This window comes from Tamandua tetradactyla, chromosome 11, assembly GCF_023851605.1.
Source record: "Tamandua tetradactyla isolate mTamTet1 chromosome 11, mTamTet1.pri, whole genome shotgun sequence".
Classification (NCBI taxonomy): domain Eukaryota; kingdom Metazoa; phylum Chordata; class Mammalia; order Pilosa; family Myrmecophagidae; genus Tamandua; species Tamandua tetradactyla.
In genome coordinates, this window is record NC_135337.1 from 79,066,902 (window position 1) to 79,089,873 (window position 22,972).

At 58.5% G+C, this 22,972-nt stretch overlaps 1 protein-coding gene across 6 annotated transcripts in view; it reads right to left on the minus strand.

Annotated features, from left to right (window-relative positions):
- The window catches only part of NFIC (nuclear factor I C), a 70,304-nt gene extending 52,068 nt beyond the window's left edge, over nt 1-18,236 (minus strand). For 4 of the 6 annotated variants that reach the window (XM_077121190.1, XM_077121189.1, XM_077121193.1 and 1 more), the window contains exons 1-2: nt 11,388-11,495; nt 1,550-2,081 (exon numbers count right to left, since the gene is read on the minus strand). In XM_077121190.1, coding sequence (XP_076977305.1) covers nt 1,550-2,081; nt 11,388-11,417 — 562 coding nt within the window. In that variant the 5' untranslated portion in view covers nt 11,418-11,495. Of the gene's footprint in view, nt 1-1,549; nt 2,082-11,387; nt 11,496-17,442; nt 17,474-18,161 lie in introns of those variants that run through there. The other 2 variants (XM_077121192.1, XM_077121188.1) reach the window with 2 other exon arrangements.
- Between the last annotated feature and the right edge of the window lie 4,736 nt (nt 18,237-22,972).

Consider the following 22,972-nt stretch of genomic DNA (forward strand, 5'->3'; position numbering starts at 1 on the left):
GCTTCCTTTCTTGCGCCAGCAGATTTACTGCTTATTGATAGAGGTGGGGGCAGGTGCCAAGGTCAAGGTCATAGGCTCAAAGTCAGGAGTGGGCAGGGCTGGCTGAGTAGCCCATTTCCCCGGGAAACTCCCTGGCCCGGCTCTGCCTCCCACCCATCCCCAGACTAGGGCTACTCCTCACTCCAAAGCTAAGAGGTGGAATAGCTGTTACCCCCAGAATGCTCAGGAGAAAACCGAGGCACAGAAAAGTGACATATGCTAGGCCACACCGCCAGCACATGGCATGGCTAAGTCTGGAGACTGGGCAGTCTGGCCCCCGAGTCTCACTGTCCCCAGCCATCCCTCTACATGTGTTCACATGAGGTCAGATGTGGGGGGGATATCTGGAACCCAGGAGAGACTGCATTTGCCATGCACCCACCTGGCATTCTCAGGCAGCCCCTAGGGCCTGGGTGAGTTTCCGCTGTCTTATGTACCACACTGGGTCTGATGGGACACAGCGGGGATGCCCCCTACTTAGCCCACCATCCTGCTCACGCCCCGCCTCCTCCTCTGGGAAGCCATCATGGATTTCCCCACCCTGTACACATCCTGCTGGTCTCGACGTCTGACCGTAAAGCCAACACCCCGCCCCCACCCACCGCTGGAAGGGTGAGGGAGGGGAAACTGAGGGCCAGAGTGGCAGTGCTGTGGCCAAAATCACACAGCACCTCAGACGCTGCCCACCTGTACAAACCTGAGACTGGTGGGACTTCTGCCAGCGGCCTGAGAGTCGGTCAACCAGCGTTCCCAGAAGATGGCCCAGGGGTACGTCTGGCTGTCCCCTCCCATCTGTTGCTCGCCCATCCACATCGCCTTCTCAGGCCTTCCTGGGCAGGGAGGGTCTCATGCCCTCAGATCCCCAAGGGCCTGCGGCTCCCCACTTAGACATCAAGGTCAGGTCCTGCCTTTACCTCCAGACCCCCGTATCCCATCCACCTCCCTCCTCAGGCCTCACCTGTCTCTCCCCTTAGACGTCAAGTCAATCACTTCTCCACCCTTTGGCTAAGATCAAGTGCTGAGCTCCAAGTCAGGTTACGTCAATACCTTCAGATCTGCATATCGTACCTGCCCCTAGATTCCAACTTGGACCCTCCTTACTTGGGGAAACCACGTACATCGCCTAACTACTTCTGACCCTGAAACAACACTCTTCCGGGTTGGATTCCCGCGCAGGCGCACATGCCCACTCAGACCCCGCGCAGGCGCACCTCCCACTTCGGGCCCCCCGTAGGCGCACCTCCCACCCTCGAACCCTGCGCAGGCGCACCTCCCACTTCGGACCTGACCCCACGTAGGCGCATCGCCCACCCTCGGACCCCGCGCAGGCACACCGCCCCACTCGGACCCCGCGCAGGCGCACCTCCCACTTCGGACCTGACCCCACGTAGACGCATCGCCCACCCTCGGACCCCGCGCAGGCACACCGCCCCACTCGGACCCCGCGCAGGAGCACCTCCGGCCCCCATCGTCCCATCCCCAGGCCCCGGGCCCGCGCCGCGCCCCTCACCTCGTTCCCGCACGAAGTAGGCAAGGTAGAGATCGAGCTCCTTGACGGCCACGCCGATGTGGTGCGGCTGCACGCAGAGCACTGGGTGGCCGCACTGCGCCGCCTTGACCAGGCGCTCTCCATCGGTGCTCTCCAGCGGGATGCCCTTGAACAGGATGACCATAACCAGGTCCAGGCGCCACACCTTGTCGGCCTGGCGCAGGCAGTCGATGCGGCGCATCTTGCCCTTCTGGTCGGGGTTGGAGAGCACGCAGCCCGGCGCCTTCTTGCCCGTGATGGCCAGCACGAAGTCCTCGCGGCACTCGGGCCGGATGTCCTTGCGCAGCTTGGCCAGCAGCCGCGACGCCCACTTCTGCTTCACCTCGGCCTTCTCGCCCAGCAGCTCGTCCTTCACCGCGCGCTCCTCGTCCTTGGACATCCGCTTCTCGTGCTTCTTGAAGTATTTGCGCTTCCGTGCCTGCAGGTTGAACCAGGTGTAGGCGAAGGCGCGGACGTGAGGCAGCAGCGCCTCGATGAACGGGTGGAACTCATCCTGCGGGCGAGAGAGGCCAGCGGTTGGGGTGGGGGGGGCGCACACCCACTGCTCCGGCCGGTAAACCGAGGATGGAAATCCCGTGCTGGCCCACTGTCCTCCCCCGCCCCCCGCCCTCAGAGGGCTGGTCAGACCTGGGCAGAGTGCACGCAGCAGATCCGTGATACCCTCCCACCCCAGGGATCAGCATAGGGCGTTGGCAAAGAAAACCCTCCCCTACTGCCCAGATGTGGAAACTGAGACACGGGCCCAGGTGGGCGTGCATGAAGGATCACTGTGAACGCAACACAACTCCAGACAGAACAGACCCTGGGAAAAACGGTCACAGGGAGAGAAGTCAGGTACCCCGGTGGAGACTGGGGATACAGAAGGGTAAACTGAGGTCAGAGAATGCAGTCATTCTCTGCCTACTAGAGCCAGGGTTAGCAAACGTATTCCATAGAGTACCCGATGCGGCTTTGCAAGCGGAGCCCTCTCAGTTGCAACCACTCAACTCTGATGTGGTTGAGCGTGAAAGCAGCTACAGACAGTACGTAAATGAGTGGGGATGGCTGTGTGCCAATAAAACTTTATTTACAAAAGCAGGCCGTCTGCAGTGGGCCCCCGGGAGCTGGAGTTTGCAGACCTTTGTACTAGCGTGTGAGCTGCCGCGTCCCCAGGGATCAGCAAACAGTGGGTGTTGACTAAATGCAGCAGGAACCAGACTGGAGAACTGGTGGTACTGGCCCATCCCACAGACCCGCTGATCAGGCAAAGAAAGTTTATGCTCGATTGGGAAGCTGGGTGGGGCTGCCTCTACCAGCCCTTGGCACCAATGGGGAACAGAGACAAGGGGTCGTTCCTAGAGACCAGATGTACAGACAGGAGCAGCCTGGGGCCCAGGGGACCAGACAAGGGCAGCCTGGATGTTAGGGACTGATGGATGGGGGGCTGGGACGTCCCAGCACAAACCCACTGCAGGGGCCGGGCAAGCTGAGCCCACGGAAGCAAGAGATGGAAATGCCCCAGAATTAAGTCAGGGGGAGGTGGGTGTCCCTCCATGGGGTCTTCTACTCCTTCTCCTCTCCCCCTTTTTCTTCTTAGGCTTTTTATTTTGAAATTATTTCAAACGAACAGGACACACAAAACCAATACAGAGAACTCCAATATAATCAGATCACTGGATGCTCTAACTTTTAAGTTTGCCACGTTTGCAGTACCATTCTTTCTGTCTGTCTACCTACCCATCCATCCATCCATCCATCCATCCATCTATCTATCCAGCCAGCCATTTCCCCTTTCCCTTTGATGGACCTGCTGCAGTCATAGGGAAACTGAGGCCTGAGAAGGAGGAAGCTCAGCCATGGAGGCTCAGAAATGGAGAGAGGGACCCCTGGGGTCAGCTCACTGCAGATCTGGTTTCACAGACGGGGAAATTGAGGCCCAGGGATGTTCTGAGACCCACCCAGAGCTCTAACTTCACCCCTCCCCTGAACCCTGCTTATCCAGAGTCACAGGGCAGCCCACAACTCCCCATTCAACAGGTGAGAAAACGGAGGCTCTGAAAGGGGACCCAGCCATGAGGGATGGGGCACATCCCCCCACTGGGCCAGCCCATGGGAGAGCCACTTGGAGTGGTGGAAGGCTCCAGCCCCCCTCCTCTGGGTACGAGAGGGCCTGTCCCATTTTCTCCATTGCCACCAAGGGAAACTACGTCTGGAAGGTGTGGGACCTGGGTTCCTACCTCCAGGGGTGAGAAATTCAAGAAGAAAGGTACAGAGAAGAACTCAAGTCCCAGGATCCTGCTTTGGCCTGGGCTGAGCTTTCTACATGCTGAGCTTCTCGGATGGGTGGCATCTCTTTCCTGGCATGGCCTCCTCCAACCAGCTCTCAAAGGACCATATTATTATGACAGCTATCATTTGTTAGTATTCCTAGGGTCACCGTTATTATTTTTATTGCCAGAGATACTGCTGGGGAAACTGAGGGACTGAGACCTGGCCTAGCCTGTGCCAGGACTCTGGACTCCTAGTTTGCTTCTGAGAAAGATACAACTGGACTTGGTACTTAACCAGGAAGTCCTCCCTGCTCGGCACACTCAGTCCCCACCCCCTGGGGCCACTTCCTGGCCATGGTGCTGGGGAGCAGGGTGCAGGGGACAACATCAGATTTCACCTATTACTGAAACCCTGAAAATAGCTTCCTGTCCTCACCAGGGTGGGGCAGGCTGGGGCTCAGCGGGTGCCAGCTCAGTCCCCCTACTCCAATGTCCCCCGAAGTGTGAGTCACCAAAACAGCTGTCAGGGATTGGACTTCAGGATCCTTTTCCGACACTTTCCCCGCTTCACGCTCCAAGCTGAGGCAGAGTGGGGATTGAGAGAGCCTATTCCATGCCATCTTGGCCCAAACTCTAGGATGCTTTTGTGTCCCTGGAGGGGGACACTTACATGGCAAAGCTAGAGGCGGAAAGCAACTCACCCAGGGTCACACAACTAGTGAAAAGAGCTGGGACCAGAGCCCCGGCTGTCTGACCTGAGAAGCTGGGGGTGGGGAACAGGGCTGGGGGACGGGAGGCCAGGACAGTGGTGTTGGTGCTGGGCTGAGGCTGCCACCCAAGATCTGCTTATTGGAGAGGCAGCCTGGAAGGATGGGCAAGGGTGTCAGTGGGTGAGGGAGGGGCAACTAGCCTCTGGGCCCCTCCCTTCCCTGAGCCCCTTTCTGTACAAGGGGTCCTCCCTACTTCTAAGCCTCCCTCCCCCAAGGTCCTCTTCCCTGTGTCCCTCCTCTCTGAGCCCCCTCCCCCTCTCTGGGGACAGGTGCCAGGGAGGCGGGCAGGGGCGGATGCCCACGTCACTGGTGACATCGGCTGATCTTCTGGAGGCCAGAAGACAAACAGCCAGTAACTGGGTCATGGGCCTGCTGCCCCATCCTTCGCTGTGTAACCTGGGAGGTCAGGCCAGGTAGAGGCAGGACCTGTCACTCTCTTTATCCCACAAGATCCGCGGCAACCTCTTTCCCAGACACCTTTCTGAATAGGCAGAGTAGACAACCAGGATGAGCTGGATAGTGAGAATCTTCCCAAACTCCTACACATCCCTCAATGCCCGTCTTTCAGTGTCCCCTCCTTCTGGCAGCCTTTCCTGCTCCCTCTGGTCCTGCCCCCTACCCTCAAACCTAGCCTGGGTCACTTGGAGCTGGGGGGCTCTAAGTCAGGCTGTCACCTTTTCTCAACCCTGAGGCCTATGGCTGAGGCACCCACTGTCATGCAGACCTCATGAAGGAATGAGGCTAGGTGACACTGGCCTTGGTTTTCACCATATGTGCGACCCAGGAACAAATCACTGCTTCCCTTTGAGCAGAAAGGGACACTGCAGTCTGATGGGACTGGGTGAGCAGAGGTGGGGGGAGGGCATCCTTGGCCTGGTAATCAGAGCTGCAACAGGTGGAGATGGGGCTCAGTGTGAGGGGTGGGGCAAAACCAGGTTTCTCATGGAACCCACAGCTGGGCCCACTGAGACCTTCTGGCTGCAAGGAGGACAGCAGTCCGAAGGCAGGCACCTGGGTCCTGATGTTCTGGACACCTGTGCACTGGGCTGTGTCCTTCTCTGGGTCTTCTTGTGACCCTCTGGTCCTAATAGTTCAGGGCAGCATCCCAGAGCCTGGGACCCCAATTCCCAAACCAGAAAGATTTCAGGAAGGATTCTCCTTCACTCAGTCATTCAGCAATCATTATGGAGGATGGGTCTTATCCCCCTCCCACTTGTCCCAAACTCCTGTGTACCCTACAAAGCCCTGGCTTCACTATCCCTTCCTCCAAGTTAAGTGACTTGCCCAAGGTCACACAGCTGGGAAGTGGCAGAGCTTGTATTTGAACCCAAGTCTGAAGAGCACATAGTCAGGATTCCTAACCTTGGATAATGTGTCCCCGCAAGCTCAAAGCAAAAGAACCTGTGAACAGCTCTCATGTCACCCTGTGATGGAGGGACTCATTTGGTTGTTCAACAGACGTTTAGGGGGTGCCTGCTGTGGGTCAGCCCCAGGCAGCACTGTGAACCTGGCAGTGATCCTGGCTCAGCTCTCACTGGGCTTCTGATCCGAGGCAGGAATGGACGTGAAACGAGCAAATGAATGTATCATAAAACATCAGTTTAAGAAAGTCCTTGGGAGAAATACCAAGCAGTTTGAGGAACCGGGGAATTCCTGGGGATTGTTTTTAGCTTGGGATTGGTTAAAAGGAACATCTCTCACAGGAGGGGAAACTTGGACAAAGATTTGAAAAATGACAGTCCAGGGAAGGAGCATTCCAGGGAGAAGGAAAACTTCCATGCAAAGGCCCTGTGGCTGGCCCCTGCCTGGGAAGTTGGGGAAACAGGGAGGGGGTGGGGGCAGACCACAGGGAACTGGGTAAACCAAATCTAGAGAGTGGGATCCACCTGTCTAAAGTGACTGGTGAGTCAACGGACTGGGCCCTGCATCTCCTGACTTCTTTCTCAGTGTCTCGGTTTCCCCAGGAGAACAGTGGGGGGCTGAGCCAGAGGGGGCAGGAAGTGGGGAGAAAGATAGGGAGCCACGATGTATCTTTTAGAGGCTGAGTGTTCATTTGAGCTCCAGGCTCTACCAACTCTGTGAAACAGGAACCATCATCGCACCCATCATCTGGAGGGAGAAACTGAAGCACCGGGCCCTAAAGTGACACACAGCCAGGAAGAAGCCGAGCTGGGACTCGAACACGGGTCTCTTTGGCCTCAGACCTCCTGAGCTCCTGGCCCCATTAAGCACATGACTTGACCCCCATCACCAGGGCATCCCGACAATGCCAACTCTATACCCTGCATGTTCTCCTGGCACCCTGTTTGGCTCTCTCTGTCCTAGCTCACCCAGCTCCAAGCAGCTGCCTGGCCCCGCCCTGTCACCCTGTTCCCTGCCCATCCCCCCTCCCTAAACCATCAGCCCCACAAGGGCACAAATTTGTTCTGGGCAGGGAAGAAAGCCCAAGAGGAAAATCCCTAGGGGTCAGGGCCCGAGTCTCGGAGGGTCACTGCTATCCCTCTTTCCACCCCCCAGCCCAGGGCCTGGCTCAAGCTGAGAAAATAGTGACAATAAAAGAGTTAAGTCAGAAAATGCCTACTGATGTTTCATCCAATTGTTACTTTAGCAACAACCAGGATCACAATGGCACTTATCTGGCACCTGCTGTATACCAGGCTCTGTTCTATGGGCAAACTATCTGAGGAAGGCACCGTTATGTTCCTTATTTTATGTGAGGGAGAAAGCAAGCCTCAGAGAGACTAAAGGCCCATCTCCCAACCACCAGAATCATTCATTCATTCAACAAATATTTATGGAGCACTTCCTGCGAGCCAGGCCGTGCACTGAGTACTTTAGAGCTGTCCCAGTTCCCTGACTCTTCAGGTAGCCCAAGGAATCAAGGGTTATTATAAACTTCATTTTGTGGTGAGGAAACTGAGGCACAGAGGGGTCAGATCACCTGCCCAGAGGCAGCCAGCTGGGAAGGAGATATGAAGCCTGAGCAGGATTTTAATCTGGATCTGAAGGGTGCCAGGGGTCTCCGTCTCGTGACCCCCTCTAGGACCCATCTGCGGAGGCAGGGACGCTGTATCTGTGTGCATGTCCGGGCGCATGGCTGCAGGGGTTGTGGGGGGTGGTCGTGGGCGGGAGGAGGGAAATGAGGCCCGGGGGAAGCCCTGCACTGCAGACAGCAGGGTCCACGTAGCAGGGGTGCATGCAGGTGGGTGTGAAGCCAGGAGGGCCTGAGGAGGGGCCAGAGCTGCATGGACCTGGTGGGGGGAGGCCAGGCCAGGCCAGGCCATGATGGTGGCAGCATTTCCCATCTATTTGGTATGAGAGGGAGGGAGGCTCAGGCAGAGAGAGAGAGAGAGAGAGAGAGAGAGAGAGAGAGAATGCTGACTCGGCCAGAATCCCACTTGGTGATTTACGGGGCGCCCGGCCCAGCCCGCTCAGGCACCTCCGCTGCAGAGAGGGGAGGGGAGGGGGGAGCCAGAGCCCCAGAGGCAGAGACACTGGGAGACAGAGAGATGGAGAAGGGGAGAGAGACATAAAGAATAAGGTTGGGCTTTCTTGGCGGCAATCAGATTAGGGTGGGGGGTATATAAGGGGGGGGTACACACAGGAAGCACCCACCCTGGCTAGGCTTGGCCAATCAGCAGGTGGGACGTGGTCCCTGAGCACCAGCCTCGGAGGCTGCGCAGTGCCACCCCAGGCAGGCCCTGGCCCTCTCTGGGTTCTGCCCCTTCTCCCCATCCTGCGGTGCTGGGGATCCCCCTAACCCCAGCTGAGCCCCCCTGGTTCCCCAGGACCCCAATTCCCACTGTCTTCTTCCTGAACAACCCCCACCCCCACCACACACACCCATCTACCCCCTAGCCCACAGGACAGAAAGTCCTAAGTGAAGATGGATTCAATCCAACAAAAGTCAGGATGCCTCTTCAAACCTCAGTTTCCCCACTGGAAAAGTGGCAGGAAAAATGAGTGCCAGCCCCAAGGGAGAATGTGGCGAAGGAATGAAGGAAAGAGTGAATGAATGAGGGGGGAGCCAGGCAGCCCTGTCTGTGGGCCAGGGAATCCTCGCAGCTCTGGGCAGGAGGTTTTGGCCCCAAACCCGGAATAACTAACGTGGTGCGGGAGGGAGGGCGGGAGGCTGGGAGGAGGGAGGCCGGCCTTCCCGCCGGCAGGATTTATGGAAGTAACGGCCGCTCCCCGCAGTTCCTCTTAAAGAGTAAAAGTGAAAAGCGCTTGAGTCACCGCCGAGATAGGGACCTGGCTCCCAGAGGCTTCCAGGGTCGCAGCTCGGCTTCCCCCTCGGTGGCCAGGGCCCGGGGGGCACAGGGCAGGCAGCCCCAGCCGCCTGGGCTCCCACACCAGATCCGGGTCGGATCAGCTAAAAGGGAGCTATTTTCGTTTGGACTCGGGTTGTAAAATTAGCAGGGCAAAGGGGGGAGCCCGAGGCCCAGAGACAGAGAGAGACGGAGACACAGAGGAAGACAGAGACAGGGAGAGGGACAGACAGGGCTAAAAATGCATGATGAGAGGAATGGGGTGGGGGGGAGCAGCTTAGAGACCAAGGCAGACAGCCCAGGTAGGGCCTGTAAGGAGCTGGGGGGCTCACTTTTGGGGTACAGAGGACCCCAACGGGTAGGTCCCCTTGCTCCCCTCCAGGGCCTGGGGCAAGTGGGAGGGTCGGCAGGGGAGGGGGCAGCCCCCTGCCTTTTGGGACACCTCATTTCTTCCCTGAGCCTGAGAAGTCTCTGGTTCTCTCTCCTGTTTCTGTCTGCCTCCAGTCTCTCTGTCCCTTGCACACAGAGACCCCATATATTTTTTGAGCCCCCTGATGATTATATTAAGTCTCCTTCAAGAGCCTGCCTGGCGGAACCTCGCCCTCTGTTCTGGGAAACCGAGGCTGGGTCTCTGGGTCTCACTGCCACCCTGCTCTGGGCAGCGCCGCCGAAGGCCCCATCTCCCGAGGATCCCTGATGGGGGAATTCCAGGGCGCAGTGACAAAAGGCGGCCTTCCAACCTCCCAGCCTGGAATAGCCTCCCTTCGGACCAGCTCCCCGCACTGCGTGGCTCTCACAAGCCAGAGGCGGGAAGGACGGAGGGGGCGGGGGCACCTCGGAGCCACCCAGGCCACCCTGTCCTCCCCAGAAGCCCAGAGAGGGCAAGCCCTGTCCAAGGTCACACAGCAACCTCAACTCTCAAGCCGGTTGTTCTTGGAGGGGGTGCGGGGACGTCCAGGCAGCCGGGTGGCGGAGGTGGGCCGGCAACGCCTGCTTAGGAGATACCCACAGCTGCCCAGACAGGGAATCTGGAGAGGACAGGGGCTTGTCCAAGGTCACCCAGGGAGTCACGGGTGAGATAGGTCCGAGACCCCTCGGCACCTGCCCCCACGTTCCCTGTGGGGAGCCAGGAACTCCCCAGCAGTGGCTGAAGGGGTACCGGGAGAAAGGCCCCATCACATAGGGGGAGACCCCGGTATTCTGAACGGGGTACTGTAGGAGGCGGGCTGGTGGTCCCTGAGGCTGAAGCTAGGTGACCAAATGCTGTCCACACAGGCTCCAGCACCGGACTTCACCCCTCCCATGTACCCGCACTTTACACTTTGGAGGCCACTCTGCCCTTCTCGCCCAGAATGCACCTGAAGCCCCATGTCGCCTCAGGGGAAACTGAGGCTGGAACCCCAATGGCTTAAAGACACACTGCAAAACGGCAGCTGGAAAGGAGAACCCCTAGTCCGGGGAGGGGTTGGGGGGCTGGGGTCCTGGAAAGGAGTTGGAGGAGGGAAGAAGTCCCTTGGGGGGGGGGGGCGCCTCCTCCCCACGCACCAATCTTGGCCATTGCACAAGGGTTCAGCCCCGGGCGGTGTGGGAGAGCCGCCAGGGGTGAGAGGCTATTGGGGAGCAGACATAGGGGCAGGTGCGTTGCTGGCGAGGGCGCCCGCAGCGCCGCAGTGCCCGGGCCAGACCCCAGAACGCCCGGCCTCCGGGCTCCTCCCGGCCGCCGCGGCTCAATAATCCGGAATCGTTGAGGCCAAGGCCCCAGGACCGCGGAGGTTGGGGGGCAGCGGGGAGGGAGAGGGAGGGGAGGAGAAGGAGCCCGGACGCCAGAACACCCCTCCCCACCCCCACTCCCGGGCGCTTCCAACTTCGCGCGCCCCCTCCCCCTCCACGCACACGTGGGCCAAGGATGGGGGAAAGACGGCCGAGGGCTGGGGCGGCGGGGCCAAACCTCGGGAGTGGGGGAGGGAATCAGGGTCCACGTCCACGGGTGGTCCTTTACTCAAGCGCTCTGGGGAGCCCCGGGGCCCACCCAGGACCCCCGCAATTTCTCTTAGGGGCAGGTCCCCGGGTCGACGCTGCGTGGTGGTGGTGGTGGTGGGGTTTCACCCAGAACTCTATCTTGGGGGAACGCCCCCCCCCCAGACCTTCCCGAGTGTGTGTGTGTGTGTGTGGGGGGGAGACCCGCGCTCGGAGTGGGGGAAGGGCGAACCTGCAGACCGAGCCCCCCATGTCCCGGGGAAGGGGAGCGGTCCCGGGCGAACGGGGGGAGCAGGGGGTGGCGAGGTGGTGGGGGTGGGGGTGGCCCCAGGTGGGAATCGGGGTGCAACCCACCCTCCTACCGCCCCACGGGACCCCGGTCCGCCGGAGGGGGGCAGCCTGGCCCGGGCGGCGGGGACGCGCGCGCCCTTTTTCGTCCCGCCTCCTCGGGCTTCAAAACTCCGGGGGCCGGGATGCGGGGGGCGCGGGGCTGGGGCGCGGGGCGCGCGGGCGGCCGCCGGGGCCGGGGGCGTACCTGGGTCAGGCAGAGCGGGGAGGGATACATCCCGGGCGCGGCGGGAGGCGCAGGGCCGGCCGGAGCGGGCGCGCCGAACTTACTGAGTCATTTTTCCAGGCCCCCCCCCCCCCCCCCGCCTCCCGCGGCCGGCGCGCTGTCCTCGCCCGCCTCCTCCCTCTCTCCCCCCCCTCTAGCGCCCGCCTCCCACTGTCTCTCTCTCTCTCTTTCCTCACCCCCCCCCCCCCCGTCTTTCTCTCCTTTCTCTCTCCCTCTCTCTCCTCCTGTCTGTCTGTCTGTCCCTGCTCCCTCTGGCAACCTCCCCTCCCCCCATCCTTCCCCCCCACCTCCAATTTCTTTCCCTTTCCACTTCTCCACATCCAACTTTCAAAGAAACGAGGGGGAAAATAAAAAAAAGAGCGCGAGCGAGGAAGGAAAGCCGCTCCCGGTCCCCTCCCGCACGAGCTCTCCCCCCCCACCCCCCACCCCCATTGCTATTATAACGAATTAACGAGCCGCCCCGGGTCCCGCGCACCGGACGGGGACAAAATGCGCAGCGGACGCCGCAACCACAACGGGGGCCCCCGGGGGCCGGCCGCCCGGGTCAAGAAAGGGGGCGCCGGGCTGTTGCTGGGACTTGAGTGGGGGAGGTGGGCAGAGGTGAGTTTTTAAGGCGTCCCCCCCCCACCTTCCCCCCCCCCCCCCGCCGCCCCGAGCTGGCCGGGAAGTTGGAGAAACGAGCCAAGTTGGGGGGGGGGTGGAGGGAAAGAATGAAGAAGTGACGTGCGCAGAGGCCGGAGCTAGCGCGCCTCTTTCCCCTTAAAGATGTACGCCCCGGGGTGGCGGCAGGGGAGGGGTGTCCCCACAGCGCGCCCTCCTTCTGCTACCCGCAGAGCCAGGCGGGGGCGGAGGGGGGCTGCAGTTCGCGGGCTTCAGGGGTTGAGTCCAAGTGCCTCTCCTTTGGCCAGGATAGAGCCTCGAGGGAGTCGCGGGGTACCCCTGGAACCTGCTCTCTCTCCTCTGCCGGCGCCAAAAGCCACCTCGGGGAGGGGGGAGTTTTGGCCTCCCCCACCGTGTCTACTCAGCACCCCAGGATGATGGCCTCTTGCTCTCCGGATAGACCTTTGCAGCCTCCCTGAGCCCATTTCACAGATAAGCAGCTGGGCGCCCAGACTACCTGGCCCCAGAGCCCACCACATTGGCCTCCCATTAGAATAACCCTGGACGCACGTGCCGGGCCCCGCTCCCCAGTCCAAGCACCCAGGGTGCCAGGTGACCTGGCCTTAACCCTGCCCTGGCCTCAACCCTTCCCATTCACTCTCTGCATCCTTCCAAGGCGCTGAGATGTGTCCTTGCAGACCAGGGCAGCGTGCACAGTGGCTTCCACCCCTTCCAGACCCTCGGCGACCTCCCAGGGGAAGGACCCACGGGGGGGCCCATGGTGGGTGGGTGGGGCTGGGCCTGTGATACTTAGCAGGGCTTTTCAAATGTCCATGGAGCATTCTTAGAAAGCTTGCCCGTTTTGATTCATTTCTCCCAGCCGGCCAGAGCCAAACTGATACCCTCTCCCAAACTGGGGGCGCGCCCGCAGTTTGTCCCAAACCCTGGGGCACAGAAGATACCCGCAGCTCTGTTACCCTCCCTTGTTACAGACAGGGAAACTGAGGCCCAGAGGGCAGAGGCCGCATGACCCTGGGAGGAAGCAGGGTTCGTAAGGAGCCTGGGCCTGCGCTGACCCTGTGCTCCACGGGGCCCCCACTGAGTGGGGACGATGGTCATTCAAACAACCCTGCCGCGGGCGAAACTGGGGCTCTTAACCCCGCCGTGTGCCTTAAATCCCAAGATGGGGGGGTGGTTCTGGGAACCCAAAGGCCAACATAACATAAAACAATATTTTATTATTAAAAAAAATAAAAATCCCCTGGGCACGGATAAGGCGGGATCCTGAATCCGCAGGCATTTAAAAGTTCAAACTGCCTTCAGTCCAAACTTCCCCTCTACAGGGAACCCCAGATTCGCCACCACCACCACCCCCATCTCTGCCTGTAACCTCCAGCTCAGACTCCTTTCACAGGAGGGATTCTTTTGAAGGAAAATTGGGGAGATCCGAGACCCCGCCTCTTGGAACTGCAATTTTCTTATCAGTAAAATGGCCCTGACAATGGGACACATGCAGAAGGCTGGGGTCAGAGCCCAGGGGAAAATATGTACAAAGGGTGTTTTAATGTTATTGTTGGCGGTAGTGTTGGGGGGGTGGGGGGGTGGGGGATTTAGAACCTTTCAGATGTCCAGGAACAGCAGCATAAATCCCAGGCACTAATTTGGGTGGTAAGAGCCCCTGCAGAGCACGTGGTCCCAAATGCACAAAGCAGCTGGGGGCGCGCCTGGGTCTTCCTCTCTCCACGCCAGTGATTTAACTTCCCTGAACCTCAGCTTGCTCCTCTGTGAAATGGGGGGTTTCAGGGAGGTGGGGGGGCATGATAGCTCCTGCCCCCCCCCAGGGTTGTGCCGAGGGGCAGACATCAAATGTTTGCAGCACCCGTAGATCGGTACCCCACGCAGAGGGCTGGCTCCAAAATAAGACCTGGTGGATTTCGAACCCTGAAGCGGAAGCGTGATTTAGCTCCTGGCATTTTTTTGGGGGGAGGGGGGAGCTCAGTTTGGTTCATCTATGAAAAATAAAACTGCACTCTTCCTACAACTCACTATTAGGAGCCTCCATGGCTGTCTCAGGCACACAGCACACAATCAGTGCCACACAGATGTCAAAAGATTTGGAACGCGTCACCAGGTCTCTTGGCGGGGGGTGGGGAGGGAACAGTTCATAATCCGGGGCACAGGGGGGAATACTATGCAGCTGGATAAAAGACCAAGGTGGGGCCCTATCTGGAGATATCTCCAAGAGTCATTTGGGGATTCCAGGCAGGGGGAGAGTGAAGCAAAGCTGTACAACAAAGGTTCTCACCTCGCAACTGTCAGCATTTGAGGTTGGTCATTCTCTTGGGGGTGGGGGCGTCCTGGGCACTAGAGGGCATGGGGCAGCCTCCCTGGGCTCCCCCACTCAACGCCAAAGCGCCCCATGCCACCCCCAGCTGTGACAACCAAAAACATCCCCAGACACTGCCAAATGTCCCCTGGAGGACAAAATTGCCCCTAAGGAGAAGCCCTGCTTAGATCCACCACGTAAATCAAGATCTCATTTATGAACTTTCTAGAGAAGACACACATATCTTTTGTAAGAAGATCCAGGGTATCATTTATAAGAATGCACAGGTGTACCTGTTACATGTGTAAGTGTCACATATGAAGCTCTGGAGAACAGCAGGGGCTCCCTGGGACCAGGTCTCTGGGGGGTGGGGGGGTGGGGGGCGGTTACAGGGTCAGGTGTTTTAGCCTGGATGCTTTGGTATCCTCCTAGTATGCTCGTGAATGATTTGTGTCATTAGAAAACCAATATGCGTGGAGAAAGCACCCGGGAAGGTGGGCGGGGCAACTGGCAGGCCACACCCCCTGTAGGTAAAGTTGGTGACCACAGGGTGACTGTGCTAAGGAGGGTGGCGCTGGCAGGAACACTCACTGAGGCTGTGAGGGGGCAGGAAGGGCTTTGGAGAGGAGAAGGTGGAAGATGGCACGAGGGCCGGCACGTGCACACACACACACACACACACACTAGCACATGGACACACAGACCCACACATGACACACAGAGACACGTGCAATTCACACAATGCGCAGACTGACACAGCCCCACACGTGGCCCATGCAAAGACACACAGGCACAATACAGGCCCCCACATGACACATATAGACAAAAAACACAGAGGCATACCGACTCGTGCAGACGCATAGCCCTGCATGTAACACAGGTACACAAAGACACAAGCACAATACACACAACATACACAGACACAGAGACCCACCCCTGACACACACACACACACACCACACATAGTCACACAGATGCAGGAACACAAACACAGACCGACATAAAGGCATCCTCACATACAGACAGAAACACACAGACTTCCCCTGCCTGGCCTCAAATGACCCCTCAGAGACAAACACACAGACCCACTTACAACACACTCAGCACACAAGACACAGAGTTAAACAAACACACAAGGCACACAAAGCACATAAGTTCACCCACAAACACACAAATTCACACGATAGACACACAGCTCACCCACAGAGACACACACAGACACACATCCCACAGTCACAAGGCTACACATAGCACAAAAGCACACAGTCACTAACAGACACACAACTCACACAACACACATACACAACACACACAGATGCACGCATGACACCGACGCACACGAGACACGCATGGCACACACAGTCACAAACGCAATACCCTCACAACTCTCCATGACACACCTGCTCACAACCGTAATGGATGCTGCTTCTCACATGCAAGCACACACAACACAACCACACATACAACCAACCATGAACACCACACATGTACATTTGTCCACAACACCTCCACAGAGGTACACACCCACCCACAGCGGACACCCTCGCTACCTGTGCTTGGTCCTAGCCGCAGTCGCCTTCACACCAGGCACGCCCCTGCCCCTCCCCCATAGGCCCCTCCCACCAACTCCCCCCAGAGCCAAGCCCCCACCCCCACCCCACCCCAAGGACATGGCCAGGGCTGGGATGCAGTGTCTCTGCCCCCACAAATGCAGCTCCCTGAGTCCCTACCTGTGTCTGTGTGACCGTGTTTGTGTGTGTGTGTGCAAGTGTGTGTGGGTGTGTCAAGATGGGACTCCCCTTCCCAAACATCCCCCAAAAGTGTGTGTGTGTGTGTGCGTGGTGAAGAAAAAGCCAACTCCTGATGGACCTTGGAACTTTTATATTTAGGAAATTGTATAAAAGGGCTGGGGGAGGGTGTGTGGCCGGGATTCCCCTGGAGGCGAGAAAACAACTCCTTGTGGTCCATTCCGGGGCACGGGCTGGAGGTGTGTGTGTTGGGGGGGGCGGGAAGCCCTTAGGCTCCCCAGCACTGGGGTGCCAGGGTCTCCTTGGCCCCCCTCTGGCCCCCGCCCAGCTCCAGCACTGCCGCCCCCCCATCCCTCCGGACCCCCTCCCCCCGACAACGGCAAGGGTTATGGGGGGGCCCCGCCTCCCCGCCTCCCTCCCTCCGGGGCAGGGCCCCGCGCACGCGCAGCCTCCAGCAAGCGACGTCGCCGCCGAGCGACCGTGTCCCGGCGCCACCTCGCGCCGGAACCTCAAGACCGGACCACCTTGGTCCACCGGGATGGGGGACCTCAAGGAGAGGAGGGGGAGGGTGTAAGGTGAGGGGGACGAAGCTTTGGTAGCAAGAGAGGGCCCTACCCCCCCCTCCCTCGTCCCGCCCCCCCTTCCCTGAAGTTACAGAAGAAAAGGAACTGGGGCGGGGAGGGGGGGCAGGAACAGGGAGATGTACAGCCACCCCCTGGGACAGAGTCACTCCGTGCCACTGGGGCACACAAGAGTCACACGCACACAGCGACACTCAACAGTCCCTGGGGACGCGGCCACATGACACAGTTCCCATCGCCGGCAACCCCTCAGCCGCCACACACTCACAGGGACAGCCCGCAGTCACCTAGGGACACACGGCCCTGCCACACGGAGCCATAAGGGCCACGACGACACACAACCCCGGACCAGAGGGACACACAGCACAATCGCACAGTTACCCCAAAACACTCAACACTGCCCCACGGTCACGCAAGAGAAGACTGCTCTAACGCCCGCGCGCGCGCGCGCGTGCACTCACACAAACACATATACACACACACACACAACATATATAAGCACGTGGATGCTCAGACACACGGACAGAAAGGAGAGGACGCCACACCTCGGAACCCACGGACCCCCAGGTACGGGAAGACCCAACTGCACAGACACACAATCGCTTCCACGAACGCCCGGGCTGCCCCGGTGTGAGCGCACAGGGGTCCCCAAACGCACACCTCGAGGTGCGGATGCCACCGACGCGGACGGACCCGACACCCTGAGCCCTCCCAAGTGCTGCCATTGACCGCCTCGGGCCACGGGCGCGCGGGAAACAGACCTGGGTACGGCTCCCCCATCCCCCGCGCGGACGCGCGCACAAGCGCGAGAAAGGCAGCGGGGCGGGGGGCAGGGGGCGGGGGGGCGGCCGGGGGCGGGGCGTGCGCGCGGCGAGGGCTTGCCCGGCGGCGGCTCCAAGTTCAAGGCTCCCGGCGGCGGCCGCGGCGAGCTCTCCGCCCCTCTCCGCAGCGGCCATTTTCCGCTAGCTGGCGCGCAGCGCTCGCCCCGACCCGGGCACCCCGCGGGGACCGCGGCGACCTCCGCCCCGCATTGCCTGCCCCGCGCCCCCTCCCCGGCCTGGGCTGCCCCCGCGGGCTGCGCGCTTGGGGGGTCGTACGCCCTGGGCCGCGCCCTCTCCCTTCCAGGCTGGCCGGGATAGGAGGCGGGGGGCCCGGCCTGGGCGGGTGGGGGATACTCTCCTGGGAACCCCGCCCTCCCCGCCAACTCCGCGGCGCCCGCAAGAGAGCCCCCCCCACTTGGGGGTCCCCCCGCTGCGCCCCGCGAGCCAGCTCCGCCTCCAGCCGGTGGAACGGGACTGGCGGGCGGGGGTCCCCCGGCGACAAGCGGGGGTCGGAAGGGGGGGTCCCCGGCATCGAGCCCCTCCCCCGGGCGGCTCCCGCCCCCTGCCACCCCCCCCCCCGACCTTGCAACTTTCGCCCGGAGCCCACGCGCCACCCCAAAAACTCCCCGGGCGGAAACGAAAGTGGGGAGGCGACGTACCATGGCGCTGTTGCGAGGCGAGGCCGGCGCCGGAGCGAGCGCGCTCGGTCCCCGGCGAGGGGCGCCGGAGGCGGCGGCAGGCGGTGGCGAGGGAGGGCGCGCGGGGGAGGGCGCGAGCGCGGGAGGGAGGGGGCGCGCCGCGCCCGCCCCCCCGGCCCGCAGGACCCTCCCCTCGGCCCGCCCTCCCCCGATCCCGCGCGCCGCCCGCGTCTCAGGCCGCTCTGCGCCCGGGTTCGCGCTGCGGTGGCTGCGGCTGCGGCTCCATCCCTGGCTTGGGAAGCGGCGGCGACGGCGGCGGCGGTGGCTGGTAGCGGGGCACCGGCCGGGCGCGCTGCGGAGGGAGCGGATCCACCTTCGCCGCGGCGCGCGCGCGCTCTCTCACACACACACACACACACACACACACACACACACTCGCGGGCCGGCCTCGAGTCTGATCGACTCCCACCAGCACCCGCAGACCCACACACGCAGTGCCTGCGGGGCGTCACGGCCCCAGACAACACACCTCTTGCGGGGTGCCACGAACACAGAGGCACCCTCTCGGTCTGCGGGTGTCACCCAGCCAGACGCCCCCAGCCTCCAAGGTCTCACACGCAGAACTCACAGCCAGACACTCATCAGCCTGACGCTCACACAAGAACACCCCCAAACCATGGAGACACCCACACGCTGACCTCCAGACCCCCTCCCTCCCCGCCATGCCATCGCACCCGCCACACTGGCCTTGGCCCGTGAGCGCAGGTGGCCCGGGATACCCAACAGTCACACACACGAACAGCGGGGAGACGGGACACAGACAGACTCGGACACCGAGGGTGACAGACCTGGGGGGCGGGGGTCCCCTGGGGGTCCCGCGGGGACTCCAGACGGGGGCGGGGGGAGGGGACCACGCGCCGCGGCCGGGAGTGGGGGGAGCGGGCGCCCCCTCCCCCATCGGGGTTAATGGCTGGGCCTCCGCAGCAGGGGAGGGGCCGGGGCCGTGCGGGTCAATGCCCCCGCCCCCGCCACGCAGGCCTCTGCGGGCTGGGACGCGGTGCCGCAGCGCCCTCGCCCCCCCCACCAAGCTCTCTCCCGCAGTCCCCCCTCCTACGCCAGCCGCAGAATAGGCACCGCCCCCTCTCCTCCCCCCCAGCCTCTGCGTCGGGCGCAGCCGGTGGGAGGGTCTGGAGGAGGATGCCGGCCAGGGCCTGGCCGGGTGGAAGGCATCTGTCCTGGGCCTTCTGGCCCCTCCCTGCGCCCCCATTTCTCCACTGGGGCCCCGGGGAATTCAGGGACCCCCTTTGGAGATAGGGTTTCGCCACACCCCACCCCAGGGAGAGCGCCAGGGTTTAGGGCAGGGGCAGCACCCCCAAATCCCGAGCGTTGCTCGGAGTCTGGGGGCTTCTGAAAGTTGCGCCTGCGGTGCGGTTCGGCGTGGGCTGCTGGGCGCCCTGGCGACTGGGACATAGCGGGCAAATGGGGACGGCGAAAGGCCTTTGTAAATAGCTGGTGCTCAATAAATACGGGTCAATGATAAATTCTCAGCCTTCCCGGGGGCCCTCACTTAGTGCCAGTCCCTTTACAACATGGAGGTTTTCTCATTTCATCTGTACTCCCTTCTTATTTTGCAGATGGGGAAACGGGCTCAGAGAGGGCATCTCACCTCTCCCAGGGTCCACCAGCAAGACAGAAGCCCAAGGACCCTGACCATGACCCGTTCTCCAAGGTTCTGCACTGGCAGAGTTAGGGGAAGTCCTGGCGACAGCCTCACCACCTACAACCTGAAGCCAGAAGAAAGGGAGTGGGTTTTCCCCCACTGGGGAGGGAAGAGTTAAGGGGGTTAGAGACCTCCTCCTCCCTTGGTCCATCTCTAAGCGGCCTGTGCTAATCCTCCAGCCTGAACCCTCAATCCCTCCCTGCCTGGGGGAATTAGGTAACCGGGAAATGGGGTTGGGATGGGTTGATAGCAGCCAGGCTGGGACTGGGGTCCAGAAGGCAGTCGGGAGGGTACAGAGGCAACTGAGCCCAGGGCTCTTTTGGTGCCCTCCCACCACCATTTCCTCCAGGAGAACCCCAGTCTGGCAGAAGAAAATTGGTATAAGGCTCAGGACCCCTTTCATTTCCAGTGTTCCATACCCTGGTTCAGTGCCAAGCACTTAACATGAGCCAACTCTTTTATCCCTCCCAACAGCCCTTGAAACTGCTGCTATGATCTCCTTCTCCATTTCACAGATGAGGATACAGAGGTTCAGAGTGGTTTCGATACTTGCTGGGAGTTGCCAGCTGGCAAGTGGTGACGGCTCTGTCTTTCCAGAGCATGCTTTCCTGACAGCGCATGTCCTAATTTTAGCCTCTTTTGCAATCTGGATAGACTGGGAATTTCCCAAAGTTCTGGTTCCTTCTTACTTTACTGTTCTTTTCTCAATCTCTTTTCTTTCCCCTCTCATTTTGCTATAAGCAGCAAGAAGAAACGAGGCTGCAACTTCAACACTTGCTTGAAATCCCCCCTCAGCTAAATATCCAAGTTCATCGCTTTCGAGTTCTGCTTTCCACCTAACTGTAAGACACAGTGCAGCTGAGTTTCTGTCACTATATAAAAAGGTTGCCCTTTCCTCTAGGTGCGTCTGTCTATCTTTCTTCCATTTTAGAACATTCCCAAGAGCCAGACTGATTAGCACATATTTTTTAAAATGTCCAGCCTTACAGAGAAAAGGCAAATAAACAATAAGGACCAACTACACTTTGGCACTCAACAAGCCTGTAAAGATTTTTTAAATTGATAATATCCATTGCTGGTGAGGATGTGGTGAAGCCAGCATTTCCATAAATTGCTTGGAGGTGAATGCGTGTGTGAGTTGGGAAAGCAGTCCTGGCGTGGTTGGGTGGTTGAAGCCTAAGACAAGTTCAGACCTTTCAGTCCAACTTCTGGGAGTCTATTCTAAAACTGAAAAAAAAATGTGCGCCCTAAAGATGAAAGTCTCAGTGTACTCATGAAAAATGCCATAAATCCCTGTTTTTTTGTTCCATTATAATCCCTCCCAGAGCTCTTTAAAACATTTTTTTTCCTAATCACCCCCATGAAAATTTAATGCCATGGATATAATGTATATATTTTTAATATGCTACATATACCACTGATTTGTACCTGAGAAGATTAAGATATCCGTTTGCCTTCCAAGAGCCAATTTTCACCCCTGTTGAGATGAATATTATATGAATAATATAATAATGAATGCCTTCCAATGGAATGCAATATAGCCTCTTAAAAAGAACAGAGAAGCACAAACCTTTCCAAAGGAAAATGTGCAAAAGGTATGAACAGGCATTTTGCAGAAGTTGAAACACAAGTAGCCAACAAGCACACAAAGAGTTGTCCAACCTCATTAGGCAGTGGAGGAAATGTACGACAAAGGAACAACGGAGACCCTGTTTTACCCGTGTTTCATTGCCACCAAATCAAAAATGTCTGACAACATCAAGTGTCAGAGAGGTGTGGCTCAACAGGCCTTTGCCTCCCTGGACATGCAAATTGCGACAACTGCTTTGGAAAACAAACTGATGATTATAACAATAATGAACATACATGAGCCACCTAACAGCCTTTCCTCGTTCAGATAAGCATCTTTCCTGCTTTTTGCCCTGGAAAACGCGCCCCCGAGTGTGCGATTCCTGAGTTATGCAAAAGACAAAAACCCAGCAACAACCCAAATGCCCACTGCTGAGAGGATGGAGAAATGCACTATGAGAAATACATGTTTCTGCATATTAGTCCCAAGGCAGAGTGGTGTTCTCCAGACAAAGGAAACTGTATAGATGGGCCCAGAAACATAATATCCAGTGGGAAAGAAACCCCGCAAATATTACATACAGCTATAATACTCTCTTTATGAAGTCTAACTAACCAAAATGAAATTATGTTCTTTTATGGAATACATATTTGAGATGCAAGTATTTTAAAAATAAAGTTCATGATAAACACCAGATTGAGACGTGTGGTTAACTTTGGGAGGGGAGCGGCAAGGAGCAGGATGAGGGAGAAACATTTGGGGGCGTGGGTTATTTATGTTTTTAATTTTTTTATTGTACAGTATAACAAATATACAAAGCGAAGAAATAAAAAAGCAATGGTTTTCAAAGCACTCTTCAACAAGTAGTTATAGGACAGATCCCAGAATTTGTCATGGGCTACCGTACGATTCTCTCAGATTTTTCTTTCTAGCTGCTCCAGAATATAAGAGGCTAGAAGGCTTAAATATTTCTTTTTATCACCACAATCGACTCTTTTCTTCCTTTTCTTTTTGTGAAAAATAACATCTGTACAGAAAAAAAAAAAACCCAATACATTTTAAAGCAAATCCAACCTCATTAGGTACTGCATTTAGTTGTAGGACATATTCAGAATTTGACAGTTCCACAACTTCAGGTTTTTACTTCTCACTGCTCTAAAATACTGGAGACTAAAAGAGAAATCAACTTAATGATTCAGCAATTGTATTCATTTGTTAAATCCTATTTTCTCTATGTAACTCCACCATCACTTTTGATCTTTCCATCCATCTTTTTAGGGGTGTTTGGGCTATGGCAATTCTAAATTTTTCATGTTGGAAGGGTCTGGCACTAATATGGGGTAGGGAGATGGAACTATGTGATGTTCTGGAGAGGCTGGGCCTTCGAGGTTTCAGGACTTACCTGGTCCAGGGACCCATCTGGAGGTTGTAGGTTTCTGGAAATTTACTCTAGTACATGGAACTTTTGTGGAATCTTCTATATCACCCTAGGTGTTCTTTAGGATTGGCTGGAATGGTCCTGGTTGGGGGTTGGCAGGTTAT